This window comes from Hermetia illucens, chromosome 5 (genome assembly GCF_905115235.1).
Source record: "Hermetia illucens chromosome 5, iHerIll2.2.curated.20191125, whole genome shotgun sequence".
Lineage (NCBI taxonomy): Eukaryota > Metazoa > Arthropoda > Insecta > Diptera > Stratiomyidae > Hermetia > Hermetia illucens.
The window spans coordinates 74,956,891-74,974,971 of NC_051853.1; the positions used below are offsets into that span (position 1 = coordinate 74,956,891).

The 18,081-nt window shown below is 37.4% G+C and overlaps 1 protein-coding gene across 7 annotated transcripts in view; it reads right to left on the bottom strand.

The window, feature by feature from the left end:
* Nucleotides 1–18,081, bottom strand: part of LOC119657392 — a 127,409-nt gene that overhangs the window by 14,225 nt on the left and 95,103 nt on the right. For 5 of the 7 annotated variants that reach the window (XM_038064280.1, XM_038064278.1, XM_038064281.1 and 2 more), the window contains exons 3-4: nucleotides 11,434–11,526; nucleotides 4,140–5,048 (exon numbers count right to left, since the gene is read on the bottom strand). The exons of 1 other annotated variant lie outside the window; for it this stretch is intronic. In XM_038064280.1, coding sequence (XP_037920208.1) covers nucleotides 4,704–5,048; nucleotides 11,434–11,526 — 438 coding nt within the window. In that variant the 3' untranslated portion in view covers nucleotides 4,140–4,703. Of the gene's footprint in view, nucleotides 1–4,139; nucleotides 5,049–11,433; nucleotides 11,527–18,081 lie in introns of those variants that run through there. One more of the 7 variants, XM_038064283.1, reaches the window with a different exon arrangement.

Sequence of the window (18,081 nt, forward strand, 5' to 3'; positions counted from 1 at the left end):
AATTCTAGTTAACTAGTTGCCTATTGACGTTCGAGGATGCTGTATTGGATTCAATAGTTTCAATAGTTTTTCAAATATGGTGTTGCTTGGCGTTTTTTTGCACAAATATAGTCAGACCGAAGTGAGTGCTAGAGAGTCCTTGCTTCAAATGGCTGCAGGGCGGATGATAATATCTTTCAGAAGGTTTTCTTTATTTTATTTCTACAAACAGAACAGAATGGTATGATTGTCACACAATTTAGGAATAGAGGCGCTCATTCGAATTAATTTTAGGTCAGACTTTAGGATACGTGATTAATTCTGAAAAGAATACAAAACTTTCCGATATAGGATATCTTTCGGCGGTTAACCGTGGGATATTTTTGAGACCAGTTTTAGAGAATGCAGGCAGGCGCAGCGTATGTATCGATATGTAATCTTGACGAAACTAGAATGAATTGGCTATGAAAAAAAAATGATAGTTTCGTCATTATATTTCACTGTAGTATCTCTGTTTGCCTTCTAACGTACGGACTGGCTCTGTGAGTTATGCCTTCAAAATACATACAAAGTCTTCCCTGCTGAAATTTGAAGGCTAGCAATCTGCAAATCTTGAAAGTTCATTGCTTCCGAAATATGGTGCTCAGAGGTGGCGGCAACCCTGTCGGCCAAACCAAAACCAAGTGGCTGAGGAGAACCTCCATAGTGGTGGCACCGGGAGACGCTGTACCCACTTTGATTTACCGGTCGTGATGCAGTAGGCGAATGCTCCAAAGACCTAATTAGGGCGATCAGACCCGAGTCTCTACGGGGACTCATCTGAAGTGGCAAATTGGTCACGAAACCTTACCAGGGGTATACTGGTACCATGGGAACCGGGAAAGCCTCTGGACTCTCATACTTCGGGTGAACTCCCGTTGTATGTGAGTACAGCTCGGTTATTTGCGGTTGGCCCCCCTAGTGGGAGTTTCATGGTAGTTGTGGTTGTGCCGTACTCCTTAGGTCGGTAGAGATTCAGGTAATTCTTGCATCCACTAGTTGTTGTTGCTTGTCTCAGCGGGGCTCTGATTGTGGTCACAAAATCAATCCGTGTCTGAAGAGAACCGTAGGATTAAGTCTCACGACAAGTACCTACGTTAAACACCATGGGCTTAACTGCTTCCGAAATATCAACAACTCCTCGGATAGGAACTGACCTCACGAAGACCTTTAGCTATCAAAAAAAGACTATCATTAGTTTCTGGAATGTGCGTACGCTCCTCGACAATGGTAGCAAGGGTCCTCCGTATGCTCGCTTCCTCGAACTTGAGCGGGAATTTCAGTGGTATAACCCGGGACTCTGAAGAGTACTCCTCTCTCTTTTGCCACTCTAATGACAATGTGCTTTTGTACTCTGGAAAACCATGTGGTAATAGACGGGAATTCGGTGTCGGATTGTTTCTGACGGTTACCGTAAGGCGCGCTTTCCTAACCTGGGAGCCGGTTCCTGACAGAATTCTGTATGCATGATTCCGGTCCAGATTGAAGAGCATCGCAGAGAGTTCCGATATAGTAGAGAAGGATGGTTTTTATGAACAATTACTCGCATTTCGGAGGAGACTTGCTAAATGTGACATTCTAATCGTGATAGGTGATCTGAATGCCAAGGTGGGCTCTGACAACACTGTGCTGAAGCATGAGATGGGGAAACACGATCTTGGCGACTGTAACGATAATGGTTGGTTTTTTTTTGGATTTCTGCAGTTTCCACCATTTTGTCATTATAATAATAATCGTTGGCGCAACAATCCATATTGGATCAGGGCCTTGAAGTGTGTTAGAGCACTTCATTGAACTGCGGGATAGCTTGTAGGGGGTAATGTGGTCAGCATTGCGCTCACCCGGGTCTGTTACCCTGATTTGACTCAGATACTCATTTATAGCTGAGTCGACGGGTATCCGCGTCAAATAACGATATAACTACCACTGCCACCAGTGTCTCGTCATTGGTGGCACATTATTCGAGCACAGAGTTGACCTAAGAAGGGTACCCTTGTTGAGAGGGGGAATTGTGAAAGGATGACAGCTAAAATAATCCGGAAACGCAAAGCTCCTCTCGAGTGCTTTATTGACAGAAAGCAGGCTGGCTCCGCTACAAAACGCTGCAGATTATTTTGGAACAATGCGCGGAATTTAGATCTTTGCTTCACCTGCTCTTCATCAATCGAGAAAGCTTTCCACAGCGTGAAAAGGTAATATATATGGTGTACTCTATGGAGGAGGGGCATTCTGGATAAATTAACAGCTAATATCAGAGAGTCATATGATTGCACAAAATGTCACGTGCAGCGCTGGGGTAGAATCTCAGAGTAATCTGTGGCAAAAATGGAATCCGCCAGGATCGCATCTTGTTACCAGAGGACATGGAGTTTAATGGACAATGATTCTTTCCTCAAACACCTGACTAAGCTGATGACCTGTTCACTGTTTCATCGAGTTATGGATCTTGGCTAAATAGTTCTTGATTTGGCAAGAGAGGCAAGTAGGATCGAAAGAGAAACTCCAACAACATCAAGGTTCTCAGTCTGATGAGTCATTGCGTCCTCCCTATCTGTATTAATGGGCAGCGAATAGAAGTCGTTGCATATCTAGGAAGCTTGGTTTGCGCCAACAGTAATACCGTACTAGATGTCACCCGACATATTAACAGCGCCAGATTCGCTTTCGCAGCCTTGTAGTTATCTTAACAACGAAATCAAGTTGAGACTTCTCTGTGTTAATCTTCTTTCTGTGCTGCAATGTAGGATTAGCAGATGGGAAGTGACTCCTTACTGTTACTTAAAGGCTCCAAGTCTTTAGCAACACTTGTGTATGACGTATCATCAGGGTACATTTACCTGATATGATTGCGAACAAAGAACTTGGTTATCAAAAGATGGAAGTGGCAATGGATAGGTTACATTAAGCAGCAGTATCGCTCACTCTCCTAAGATGGCTGATGGGTGGGTCGTGCTAGGGGTACTTGGCGCAGAACAGTAGGAGAGGAATGCGGGTCAATCGGGAAATCCAGGAAGGAAGGAAGGTTCATATTCGCATATTAGCTGTGGAATGGCGTTCAATAATGCTGTGAGTCTTGGAGCGGCTTTCGAAATACAGTTTTTTCTGTTGTTGGTGTTTATCACAAATATAGTAAGAGCTAAGGTAGCCCTAAACCTAAGATGGCTGGAGGTAAGATTATAATTTTTTTGGAAGGCTCTCTTTATTTGGGTAAACAGAATCAAAGGGTAATGTCTTTCCCACAATAGGAAAATATCATCCAGTCAGGGTCATTTATAAAAGATCCTGGTCCGTGGCAAAATTATTATACATGGAAAAACTGCGTCTATGGTGAAAATTCTGCGGCCCTTTATCCCCTCCTTTATTGACATTTTTATACCGCGCCCCTGAGGAAATTTCGAGCCGAGAATAATCACCTTCTTGCTGCCCTCGTCAAGCCTGCATTCAGTACTTAAAAGTAAGCAATTTGAATAGGATAAGTCATTTTGCTTGATTAAAATAATATGCTTTATAGCCCATGCATACTAGGTTACATATCAATATATAATATTGCTGAAATTAGAAAGGTTTATATTTAATTGGGGACAAGAAAAATTATTGATTTGCATTCATATTTAGCTTGATCATCTTTACGGGGTGCTACTTTGCTACCTTTCAATACATGAACAATCGATTCCAATGGATTTCAGAAATCAAGCAGCAAATGGAAATGAATGTAGATTGTATAATAATTTATTTTCAATCAATTTTTCAATTGACCACAATCAATTAAATCATTGAAAAGTTATTCATTATCTTTCAGGAGGCATAATCCGATTGCCACTTTTGCCTACGAATCGTTTTCAATTGTGATGAATGGCGCATCTGCTTGGAAAGTAATGTATGAAATAGACATAAAATAACAATAATTAAATGATGTTTTTAGTTTAAATACAAAAGACATGCACATTGTCGTAATGAATTTATTTATTTCACAATATTTCAATTATAATAGCCATTCTCTTGTGCAGCACAAAAGTATTAAAAACATGCCCGCATGGTTGCACATACAGACCAGTTGTTAGTGAAGGAGTAAGACCTTGGGAAAAATTTAGTGTTACACAGAAATTAAAACTGCAATTATATTTTTTATTAATTACTATAACTTTAATTTCGTCTTAATTTCTACAAACATATTTACAAAACATGATTTTTAATGTCTGTACAGTCATTTTGAAAATAGCACTAGACCCCTATTACATATGTACTTTTATATGTTTTTACGTTCAATGTGGAAAACGTGTCAACAATTGGACTGTTTTATGTGCAATTATATGTATTAGAAGTAATTGTTGTGTCTTGTAATTGTTAGGATTTAAATAATTTTATAGTCTTTCAACAAGAGTGTGATTAGATGGTTGGAAAAAATTACATTCCAGTAGCTGAATGATACCATTTGGTCCATTGTATGGCTAGATATGCCTAGGTATCTGTTCATTTGATCATTTTTGTAGTTTTCATGAATTCAAAATTCTAAAATTACAGTAAAAAGTTATCGCGCCCTATAACAACGAATAAAAAATCTCGAACTATAATCACTAAATAATTAACAACGTAAAATGATTACATAGCGATGTCCTCAATAAACAAAATAATAAAAAAAAATATTATGAAGTTTATTAAATGCTTTAACTTTAGGTTTTAATAAATTAATATCCAGCTTCATCGGAATCTGGTGACACTTCAGTTGTTGGTCCTCCCACTGATCCTTGAAAGATTGGCCCTGAGAATCCTAGGACTTTTGTGACGATTTGGCCAAGACCTTGTGCTGCTGGACTGTTACCGTTTGTATTGGCACCGAATATACCAGCGGTAATTCCAGTCAATTTACTGGTCAATGCAGTGATTTTTGGTGATACAACAGCCGTGATAAGGGTTTGGAAATCATTGATTGGTGGTGGAACGGTAATATTGTATTGCTTGTTCTTTTCGATGTTGGCTTGCTCCAAACGATCCAAGAAGCGAGTTTTGGTGTCAATGACATTGTCAATATTCTATTTACATTTTGGAAATTGATTAGTTAATAAACATTAAATATAGATAATAATAGATAGATGGGTTTTTATGCTAAAATATGTTTTCAATTCATCGAAGATCGAAGGATCAAAGGCAGCGATAGTGACCCTTAACATTTAAATGAAAACCATGACCGATTATTATTGCTTATATTAAAAGATAATGTTATAACAGTATAGCATGAAAAATTTCTGCAAAGCCAAATTGTTTAAGATTATACTGTTATCCAAAATATATAGTTTTTAAGGTAAGGTTAGTTCAAATTTTAGCTTTCAGTCTAACATCTATGAAACATGTAACGAGCTGAGAAATTGTTCGGACTATATTTGGTTGTGTTGTCTCGCATTGATATCATTAACTCAACCTCATGGTTTCCCCAAAAGCTTCACTCTTTGTTTTCAGCTTCCGCACGGAAGACTCGTTTAGTTACCCATTGGTAAGTATATAAGGCCTAATTGGGGGAAAATATGGCTAGGATGTAGTGTAGATAAGTGTATCCGCTATCGATGTTGGTCCTCTAATTTTTGTTGAAAAGTTTTTAACTATTTGCCATTAGGTAGTATTGAGACGATTTACGGGTACTTATCGACCACATATCCATTCCATTACATAGGATAAGGGGCAATATTAACTTCATCCTCCTTTTGTAGCGCCTTTTTTATTATCTTTTATTTGAATGGTTTACATGAATTACATGATTTTTATGCTCGTTCAGTATAAGAATACAAAGGAAGGTGGTATCATTAATTACTTTCAAATTTCACACAGATCATCTGTTCCAGATTTATTGAATGCCAATTGCAGCGCAATCATTTGTACATACTCAACAAAAAAAAGAAAAATTGAGAGTGCTGCTCATCAAAAGAAAAAGTAGCTTTGATCCTCAAATTAGTCGCGTTTGGTAGTCAATCTTTTATGTGAAAAGAAGTAAAGGGACAAAAAACTGAAGAAGAGAAAAACGGATTCCTAAAATTCCGAAAATTGTTTAATAAAGTTCATAATAGCCACTGCAGGAAATCCCTTCTTTTTCTTTTCAAATAGCTTCGAAGCCAGAATTTCAGTCTTGATAGGCTCGACTAGTTGACGGCCTTAATTTGAATTTTAAGTTCCTACAAATCTTTATTCTTATATAAGGCTTCAAAGGAGGAAAAATTTAAATTGGTTCAACTTAAACATATGTGTTGTGTTATGATAGCCCAATCCGTTCAATGGCTGTTGAGCCGTTAAAGTGTTTTTTGGTAAATTTAGGGGGCTTTGCAAATATATGCGGACTGTTTTTTGGCTGCATTGAATCGTTGAGAGAAAGTACTCTTCCCTTTTACATTGTATGTAATGCTTGTCGATTTTAACTGAAAACAGCAGACAAAACCCTTTGTGAACTCGAATTGACATAAAAGTTTCGTGGATGCTTTGGCATTATTTATTCACCAGAACTCCATTTGGGCTATTTATGTGAAGAGAGCGCTTCCCAAGGCTTCAATTTTTGTACATTACTTAAGGGACTCTTCTAGTGTGTCAGATACAGAAAAATCGAATTTTCGTTTTTCATAAATCACGTGTAAAACATATTTTTCGAAATTCAAAAGCGTTGAAAAGTTGTGGCTGTAAACCGGATTAAGTACTCGGGGCACTCGTTATTTATATACAACAATTTTCAAACGCGTTTTTCCAAAAAAAAGAAAATCAATTATATCAAACTGCTGCCATGATATCTCAAAAACTATTCGATTGATTCTGTTCAAATTTTGTCTAAGTAGCGTCAAGTTGAATTAGAACTATTGCTTCGTTAGTTTTTTTATCAGGCCCCAAAAAATAGTGCGAAAAAGATTTTTTCTTTCTAAAGCGTACAGAAGAATTATGTTTTGGAATTGTAACCTTCTTTTAGTTCCATGTAGAATCTCAAGTTCTCACGATTAAAATGGCGTTTGGAATTCCGATTTCAGATAATTAGACTTGCCAGTTTCATAGCGGCAGGGGAGGATCTTTTTTGTACGTGCTCCTGTTGGGCGTATCTCCGTTTACGTTCTATATAATGCATTTAAAAAGTTCCCACAGTTTACTTAAGTTTTACTAAAGAAGTTAAAATATTCCTAAATTAATTTATTTTAATAGTTTGTCAAAGAAAAATTCCCCCAAAAAAGCATTAAAAAACGTGCATTTGCTTCAAGTTAAAGAAGTAAGCTGGTCATGGATGCTTGGTGCTTTTATCGCTTGTGGATATTTGGAAAATTGGCGTTACTTCTCCATGGCTATTGAATGTGCAAGTTCATTTTTCGAAGGAAGAAACGATTACTGTCTACCTTTAGCGATTGTTCAGTCTCTCTCTCACGTAGAAAATCCCACGAGGAAAATTCTTGTCCACTAGTTTACAGGATAGATGGGAATCAATAGAGAATGGAAAGACCAGACTTTACAGAAAGCTATCAACAAACCGATAATATTTCAGATTTAAAGGCAAACGATCTAAATTGTTATGAAGAGTAGTGAAAACCAAATTTCCTAGGGCGAAACTGTTCCCAAGCTATGGGTATGACACTGGGGTAAGGTTTTGACATTTGGCATGATACACGAAACGGTTACTATCTCACTAGAAGGGAGGCAAGAATGGCATAGTCCATTGTGGATATCTTTTTTTTCTTTAGTTTCCCATTTGCTAGTAGGGGCGAAACTTCTGGCCCGGATTTGATTGTCTCGGGGAGCTGAATTATCGTCTAATCAACCTAACTTTGTCATTTTTTGGTCGATTCCTGAGATTCCTGAATAGAGAAGCTGGTACAATTACATAAAAGCTTAAAATATGCAAGTAGGGAACCAACTCTCGCTAAGAAGGAATTAAAAAATACAAATATTATAATAGTAACAAAGTGAAAAAAGCTGCTTCTTAGAAGGCACTTTCCAAATATTGAAGTCGCTCAAATACAAAGGAAGGAGACGATGAAATAATAGTTTCCTTTGCTGTAAAAACGTTATTTTTAAACATGCTAATAAATATTGCCTTAAATCTGTCTTTTCTATAGTATTTGCCTAAAGTGAAACAAAGAAATGAGAAACAAATTCAAGACTTCACGAAAAGGTAATTGCAAGCCATGTGGCAATTCCTATTTGACAGATTTAATAAGGTGAAAACTGGATCGCCACTTTCACTTCTGCTAACAAACTGAACAAGCCTTGAAAACAAATTAGTTTTGGGTTTAATAAGTAGAAGACGTTTTGGCAGTTTTAGATAAAAACGAAATGAGGGTGGTTTTTAATAAAATGAATAAGGTGCACAAGAATTTGCAATTCCCCATGGAAATAGTGGGAGTAAGTATTCATGGATATCGTCAAAGGTGGCACAAATTATAAAAAGTCCTCAGCGAAAACGATGAATACAGACAGTCAAAACTAGCAAATAATTACAGCTAAGAACAGGACTATAGTTTAGAAAAGACCAAAAAGAAAAAAAAATGGGAGAAGGGAGATCTAAAATTGCAGACTACACTAGAGAGGCCAAAGTTTTGGGTCTGTTTAGTATCGTAACTCGCTGATTCCCCGTTAAAAGAAAATACAACTGCGGTTGGTGTTGCATCGCCTATTGTCAAGAATGTTCCTGCGCGAAGCGCTTTCGATGACGGTTCGCGACTAGTACCGCGTCGCCTATTATAAAGAAGCTGCATCGGTGGTAGGTCATCTGCGCTGACAATAAATTAATGGCTAACATGGTCTTTTTATAATATAGATTTAACTAATGGAGGATCGTTGAAAGCTAGTAGTGATTTCAAAAGGATTCAACTCTTCCAGGACCAAGCAGCAGGAAGAGGTGGCCCGCATGATTTTCACTATACGACCAGTTTTTTTACGGCAAAAAAACAAAAGCATCAAATAAATGAGGAATGTAGAGGTTATCAAAAGATGTATAAATCGAAGAAACTGGACATCTGGGAAAACTTTCATATTTCCAAGTTACCTCAGGAGAAAGGGGAAAAGGGATCTTGGAAATAATTATTTCTGCCTAATGACGGGCTCTTCTAACATGAAATGTTATTTTTGCATTATTGAATTTACTCGTACAAAATGGTGAAAATTCGGTGAAAAGATGGTGAAAATATTCACCGAATGATTCATATAGTTTATACTGAATTTGTTAAAAAAAGCGCCTTCCCGAGCAGCTGTAGTGGGTTCATTGGATAAATTCGAACATCTTGGAGAAGTTATTGAAATGAAGAGTCTAACTAGTTTTCGTTTTCTACGCAGGTGTAGCTGCTAGTGAGGTTGGAAACCGATGTTGGTCTGCTTTAAGTTAACCAAATCAATTGGGGATTGCTAAGCCAACTTGCGTCACATTCTGCATAAACTACCAGGAGACAGTTTGGTGTCTTTTTTGATAATAGGGTTACATTGAATGAATCTTTGCGTGTTGACTGACTCTGGTTGAATTGAAATTGGCATAAGTTCAAGGATAAAGTCTACGCTGAGCTGGGGAATACAACCTGCATGCAAAATTCTATCTGAATAAATAGTTTTGAGAAGAACCGAGGCAGATTTTATGTTTTTTTTTCTGTTAGGCAAAAAAGTGGTCACTTGGACCTTGCTGTTTTCGCAAAGCGGCCTTAGATGAAAATTGTTAGTTTTTAGAAAAATATTAATCCATAAATATTCAACATTTGGCTGAGTTGCCTTTGATAAAAATGGCGATATTGTGTTTTCTCTTAAACGCCATATTTTTCTTTTTTGACCCCATGAATTTTGTTCGATTTTTCGGTTGAGTCTCTAAGGCTCTAAAAATGGCTTTTTGACCAAAATGTGCACTTTTTAACTCTAATGATGCTATTCACTGTGCCTGTGGTTTAAGCTCCAATATTTCTACCAAATTAGGTATATATTTAGGATAAACGGAGTGAGCTCAATGAAAAGAGGCTTTAAGGTAGTAGCAAAATGTGATGGAATAAAAAAATTGATTTGTTTTCTTTACATATTTCAGGAGTATAAAATATTCAAAACCCACTGCAAAAATATCAGGTTGAAATTTAACATATTTTGCGCTGTGATAGATCTACAAACGGCCAATTATGCGGTTTGCTCCAATCGTCTGTTCAATATAATATCTTCGATTCTATATTGTTATGACTTAGGGCATTATACATAATATATACTGTCAGAAAATAAGATCCCGAAGAAGTTGCGAGCATCTCATCAGTAACTGTTGTTATGAAAAATCAATTGTCAAAATTTTAAATGCATTTTACTCGAAGTTACATTTTCAAAGCTTCGGAGAATCACTCACAAAAAACTATTTAACCGATTTAGTTGAAATTTCACTCCCTTATTCTACACACCGATGCTGATATGTGAAACCTCAAAATTGTTTAATTTTATAATAGTAACGTAAATTTTTTCACAAAATCCTCCTTCTAGTTATCCCAAATGTTGCGCAGTGCAAAACAATATAGCAAAATTAACCAAGATGGTAACATATCGATGACAAATGTTTGAAAAGGTCCTGGAATGCCAGCAAAGCAAATGGGATAAGTATTGAAAAACTTGAATTTCGCATAGTACTTTTTTCCCAATTACAGATATTTGATGAAATTGATCGTATTTGGAGAGAATTATAAAGAAAACTTTCATATTTAGATGAAATGTTATTGCCCCATAGAATTTAAAGAAAGATCTCTCATTCAGAAAAAGCCAATACTATAAATGAAGTGTTTGTTTTTGGCGGAGGAACTAAATTTTAACTTCATGAAAGTATTTAGTGGAAATTTTTAATGCAAATTATGATAATAATGTACGCATATATAATAAAATGATAATTTTAATAAGACAAACAAAACTAATTTATGCATTTACTTTTACAGGAAAATTTTAGATTGAAGATCAGATAATGCTGCCCTGGGCAAATTTTCAACTGCAACATTGTTTTGGGACTTATACAAGCTTTCGCTGTGAAAGCGAAAAATATAGATGAAATGTAGTTTTAATGATCTAATGGAACTACCTTTCTTCGGCTGCGTTTGTTTGGAGATTTATGTAATAATTATATGAATTAGTATTATAACTCAATATGTGTCGATTTTGAAGTTGAATAATATCGAGTGTATGTGTCTGATTTTGCAAGCTATAGATAATTGAAGCTATAATGGATGATCAATTACCAATGATTGGATGAAACGATTGAATATGAATATTGACTTGATTGAATATCCCATTGTGTTTTCAATTAGAGAAGAGAAATAATTCGCTTTTCGATTAAGCGTTTTATGATGCTTTCAATTAATTTTTTGCGGTTACCCTAATTCAAAACATAAAATGGTTGTGCGTAATTTTAATGATCTCGGGTTCCTGTGAAAAGTAAGCTCATGCAGAAAAATCTACTCTACTTACACTGAAAACAAATCCAATGATGGCATTCTTAGCCGCGAATTTACCATCAGGTAACTTCCTCTTCTCGCGGTCCAACCCATCAGTGTCTGACACCTGAAAAAGCAAAAATAAGAAAAATTCAAATATTCCACCATAAATACAAATTATTTGCTTACAAGCGGTCAGTAGAAATTCGTCAGAAAAAAAATGTCAACCCATCCTATGTAGATATTGAAAATTGTTTCTTTTTTTTTCTGAACATTAATCACACATTATCGACCACTCAATATTTTTCTTTGTTTATTCACAACTATACACAAACCCACTGTAAGTAAAAGATCTGGACAAGAAAGATAACAATAATGCAAAATATTATACAAATAACAACAATGACAATTTGTACTCTCGACTTTTTTCTACTTTTTTTCGTGTGCACATAATATTTTTGGTCCAAACTTTACTTTCACTCACTTCATTTACACTTGGGGGATTTTTTAAACATTATTTCAAAAAGTGCTCGAAAAAAGTAAATAAATATCTGATTGCAGCATCAGACTTGCACGCCCCAAATCAATGCCGGTATCCAATGGGTAAGAGTGGAGTGTGTGGATTTCAAAAACTGATTTTGTAACATAAATTGGCATCGGCCGTTATTATGTGTTACTTTGATTTTTTAGTTAAGGGCAATGCGTTTTTTGGTTTTAATAGTTAAGTGTAACGCAGGTTTCACAATATTTCTCCGTTCCATACTGATTTGATTTAAGTATTTCTGCAAGGTCAAGTGATTTGCTTTCATTCTATAGTAGTAATTATTTCAAAATATTTCTTTGGGAGATCTGAAGCCTTGAAGGTGCAACACTTGCTTCTCTCAAGCCTATAAAATGTAAAAGGTGTAACATCTACCTTCATGCTTTCCAGGATGGAAATAAAATTACATATGTAAGAGATCCCCGACAGAAATGCCTGAAGCCGCTATGAAGTGTGTCATCTAAGAGTCTCCCAATTTGGTATGGGAACTACCCGTCCATCGTATCGTGGTAACACAGAATGACCTATGCTTCTATTAATGCTTCAGGGAAATTGCCAAATATTTATGTGGTGAGGTGAATGAAGGATGAATTCAAATTGTTTTTCACTGAACGTAGTAATGTGGGAATTGAAATAAAGAGTAATAATTGATATTTTTCAAAATTCTTTCTGGACGTAGTTCAAATATTAGATATACCTATCAACCTGGGAAATTTGAGAATGATGATATAAGTAAGCATCACAGCATATTCACTTTTAGGTGCTTTGAAATTTAATTTGGCAACTTTCTTGCAGAAACCAGCCTGTCTTAATACAGCAGCAGACAATATAATATATCAGTACATTTGAAGAGCTCGTTGAAATTCTTTCTAATGTGGGGTCAAAATCATATTTTCATTTTATGTTTATGTATTTTATTTCATATAACATTGATTCAAACATTACAGAACAGTGTGAGAGTAGAATATCTAATGAGTTACTTTAGAACAGTATGAGGAGACGTAACTCCCAGCACTCAGGCTTTTTATGAGACCCATTGTACTATTCCCTAAAATCGTCTATTTCCCTCCCTCCTGGGTCGATTGCAGGCTTTTATGAATCTGAGAACATCCTCTAGAGGCAAAAAGTGCGCAGTTTTTTTGTTGAAGGAAACCTTATCGAGGTATCCTTGTCTGATATCTAAGGAGAACGGACTGCTGCATATGAAGTGCTTCACATTATACATAGCCAAGACTACCCCATTTTTTTCATGTGGTAGTTTAAGGAGCAGAGTCACGTTAAATCTTTACTAGAAGAGGAGGACATGAAAAGGCTCTCCGTCCTCCCTCTTAAGGGATAAAAAAATGCTCCTCAAGTTCTTTCATAAAGATTTTAGCCTGCCGATAGGAATTCAAATTTATCCATTCCGTTGCGTGAATCCTTGTAGTTTCCTCCTTCAGAGTAGACTTAATAGTAGGATCACAAATGCTGTCTCTGGCCCCACTATTGCAGATCCAGACCCTTGGCGACTAAGCCTGTCAGCTTTTTCATTACCAGCGATGTTTGTGGGCGCTGGTACCCTCATCAGGAATGTTTCGTTCAGCAACTGGTTTTAACTTTACAACCACTGGCTTGATATGTTATTGCTACTTAGTGGTGACAACCCTGCCTGGCTTTCGGAACAAGTTCGAATGGTGCTACCCTGAAATTTGTGTCGCAAATATTCTCCTATTGCCAATAAAGTGGCGTATACATATCTCCATCTGGAATACGGTCGTCATTATTCCGAGAGGCCGAGCCAGATGCATAGTCAGATCTTCCAAAAACACCCCTGCGGCCGATCCGTCGTCCACGAGCGTCACCATTCTTCACTTTTGGTGATTACTACCGAGTATGTTTTTTAAAAACAAATCTGGAAACCATATGATGAGCAGGTAATATTTGCAAAGAAATTTCCAGGTGGACATATGATCCTGCCATTGGCGCCTTTCCATACGCTAATGGCATGAAGTTTATATGCATGGTTAGTTGCTTTCCGTTTCACCTCGAAGTGAATGGGGACAGTAATAATTAGGCAACCGAGTTTCCTGCGGTGAGCAAAGTTCAGTCTCGGCCAACAGAAGACCCACGAATACATCAAAAAGGGTTTTATTATATTAGGTCATGAAGTTAATTTCCGCGTTTTTGAGTACATGAAACTTGATAAATTTCAAGAGAACTTTCATCAAAAATAATTTCCATCGGTAATAAAAACGCTTTTCATGAAACTAGGAAACTTATTGATTGTATCGTAACAAAATTTTTAAGGTTTGGAGGCGATCTATTTATTAAGCTATTTTTCGAAGGCTTGACAATTTCGAAAGTGCTGATCTACCAAACCGTGAGCTATTCACCGGAAGAGGTGATAGTCCGACGGATTTACCTTCTCGGTTCGCCGATTTAGATCTGTTTACCTCGAGTTGATTGCGCATCTGCACGAGTTGTTGTTGGTAATGGTTGACAATGGCTGTTTTGCCGTATTATAATAGAAAAGCCCGTTGTTCAATATATCGGCCTGCAGAGTAAGACCTTCTAGTGGGTAATAGGCTTTGCGATTGAAGTTGCCGGCTGTCCAGGGTTTACCCACGATCTCTTGCTTTTTGGATTGACGTACACCCAATATCGTCGCTAGTGATGATTCGGTGAAAAAAGGTCTTCCATGGGAACCTATCCACTAAGATTTGGGGAGCTGTTTTTCTTTACATCTTCTCGCATTCTGATAATTTATAGAATACCCATAATCCTTCTTTTCCAACCTTCCCCATAGTTTACAACCAAAAAGAAAAGGCTTTCTAAGTGACGTTAAGTGATGTCGCGTGTTGTTCTTGAGTTTGAGCTGAATCTTCATCCAAAAAAGGTGAACGTTTTTCATTTTTGACCTTTTTTGATTGTCTTGGTCGGTTGGACTTTTACAGCTGGAACTCATATTGGAAAGCTCTTATTGAGGGAGCATTATCTCCGTAAGTTTCTTTGACATTTGATGAGCCTCTGTGACTTCTTCTTGAGATGAAAAAGGAAAAGCAAAGCTTCCCGTAAAAAACGTTTCTCTGGGGCAAAATTTGGCATCTTCAGCGTTCAAAATAAAATTTGCGGGAAGTTATATAAGAATAGAAAGCTATAGATAAAATAACAGGATAAAATTATTTAAATAAAATAGCTTTTTATTTCGCTTCAAATAAAAGCACGAAAAAACGCGAATCCGTTATGGTGAAAATCCGCAGGTTTTACCTATCCTACAGAACCAGAACATCCAGTAGGATTTCTGATGTTGTTCCTAGATGTGGTGCCTCCAAGTTAGCTTGGTGTCAAGGTGTACTCCTAAATACTGGACTGTTTATACTAGATGAATTTCCGTAACTGATAAAGTGGACAGTGTGCAGCTGTCCTACGTTCCTTGTGAACGTAACTAGTCCAGTCTTTCTAGCGTTCACCGTGGAGCCACCAACTCTGGATTATCTTCAGAGTTGTATTCAAGCGGGCACATGCTGTGTCGGCTAGATTGTTCGCAAATGTTAACGCAACTATTTTTGTCTCCTGCTGGAGCAATAGCAACGTATCCATTACCAGGAGCTGTAACAGCGGAGAGAGATTCCCTTCATGTGGGCAGGCCATAAAAGATCCTGCCTAAATAGACTTTTATCCGACCAATATGTGGATGTTCCAACTGGTTAACACTGGATAAATTCCATGCTGTCTTGCCAGGTAATAAATCGTCGCAATGAACGCAGCTTCGATGTCCATGAATACGCTTAAGATATATATTTTTTGGACTGCTGTCTTTGTGGATTTGCTTCTCTGGTAAGTATGTTGCCTGCATCCCCAGTCTACTAGACTTTTCAATCCTTTAGGGAAAGGAAGTAAGACTGATCTGTCGAAAGCTTTTAGGTGGTTTTCTTGGTTTCGGAATAAATATCACCTTCACATTACGCCAACTAATTGTAATACAAGCATGCGTTAGTCATGCACTATGTATACCCCGAATAAGTAGTTTCAGCGCATCCATACCTTCTATAACTGGAGCACTCTCTTCGATTCTTTGCTTTGTTCAATTCACGTTGTAAAAGGAGGAAGCTTAATTTTGATTTGTGTTAGCTTTCAGGTAGTAAAGATAGCTATTGCGATTTTGTTTGGAAATGGAATGGAAAGGTCCGCCAATAAGACAAGGATGCTTGCTATTTGACGCTATCACCGTATTCATGATCAGTTGCATATGCAAATAAAACTAAAATATTTTTCTATTATTTTCTTTTAAAGTTTAATGACACTTAAAAAAGGCTAGTACAAAAATATTTAACAGATAGCTATTAGAGGTAAGTTAATTGCCTCATTTTCCTACATTTTATAGTGGAAATGGTAACATGCAAATCGACTATGTCCTCATAAGATGCCAACATTTTATCACTGCTAGTGATTGTAAAGCTGTTCCCTATGAGTCTATTGCATCTTAACATCGGCTGTTGATTACTCCCCTCCGAATTAAGCCACAAAAAAAAAACAACATAGGAAAGCACTGGTCCGCCGCGAAATACCGATGGGGATTACGCGATTGCTAACCATTGTGAATGTCGAAGCATCGTGGAATCAAGCTGAAAACACGATGTACAAAGCGGCCTATGCAACTCTCGGGGTCACTAAGCTAGGTAAGCGGTTCAACTACCCGAGCCGCCCTTTACAAAAATCTTTACGGTAAACTGGACACTCGGGGTGGCGAGAGGGATCTACATTGATTTGTCAAAAATCAACACCAACGCATACAGGGTGTCGAACACTTCTGTTGCGTTAATGATAACAACGATATTTTGTTTGCCGATCGACGAAACGCGACAGGTAGATGGCCAGAATGTTTGGTGCAAATTTCCACGGAAGAATTTGTTCATCCTCTACTTTCACATGCGCTGCCGACATTTTTTGAGCAATTCTAATTGTCAGCGTCAATTTTTTTGGGGAATATGCTCGCGGCCCGGTTATTTACGGTTGGTTCCTTTGTGGGAGTTTCATAGTGGTAGTGATTGTGCGTACATCGCAGGTAGTGTTCCTTGTGGGTGTGAAGTTATGCTGTACCCATCTAAACATCCGGGATCAACGCTGTCAGCCAATGGTGAACTGCGTTATGAAATTTCTTCACGCATCAGCACAGCTTAGATGGAGTGATGTTCCACAATCAGCGTTTTTTATGATAGACATATCAACGAGCATTTCAAATGCAAAATTTACCGGAGTGTCGTCCGTCCTGTATGGTTTTGAGTGTTGATCAACTATAAAAGACAATGAACGGTTCCTCGCGGTAATGGAAACGAAGATCAACATAGGGTTGCACTGATCCTAGACAAATTGTAAGAGGGGGGGGGGGGGCTTTTCGATGACAAGGACATGTAATTCGTGCTGACGATGACTCATTTGCCAAGATGGGTCTGAACATCAAGGTCAATGTTAAATGACCGACAAGCTGACCGAAACAACGTCAGCTTGATATACTAGATGGTGATTTGAGGTTGAGCTTCTCGACTCAATTTAGATAAGGCATATAACCGAGCCGAAAAGGTGGCCACCGATGAGGATGAACCGACCCTGGTTCTGAAGGCTGAAAAAAAAGAAGAATTTTACATATGCCTTTTGCTTGTATGGAGACCTTTTGTAAACACAAGGTAGAATAATATTACTCACTCCATGCGCGAGGGTTTACAGCGCCAACATTTGTACCATTTTTGTACGAAATGTCTATGACAAGCAGACAGACAGACCGACAGGTAGAAAATCGATTTTTATAATTTTATTTTCACTGGGGAAAAGATCAACTGGTTATCGAAGTAACTTTTAACGAAAAACCATTTTTGTCAGTTGGCAATTCATGTTCATGTGCTCGGAATTAGATAATGCCCAGCTAGTTATATATATAAAATCTAAAGAACTAAGTAAAGAGACACATACTACCAGTTGAGGTAATTTAAAATAGCGAACCTATTCAGAAGAATTCAATAAAATCCCATTCACTAAGCGAGTAAGGCTTACAATCGACACCTGACTTGCATTGCAATTGGCATTATTGCTGAATTTTGTATTCAATATTTGTATGCAGTTAGTTACTATGTATATACTGCGATCAAGCACATAAATATTATGAGT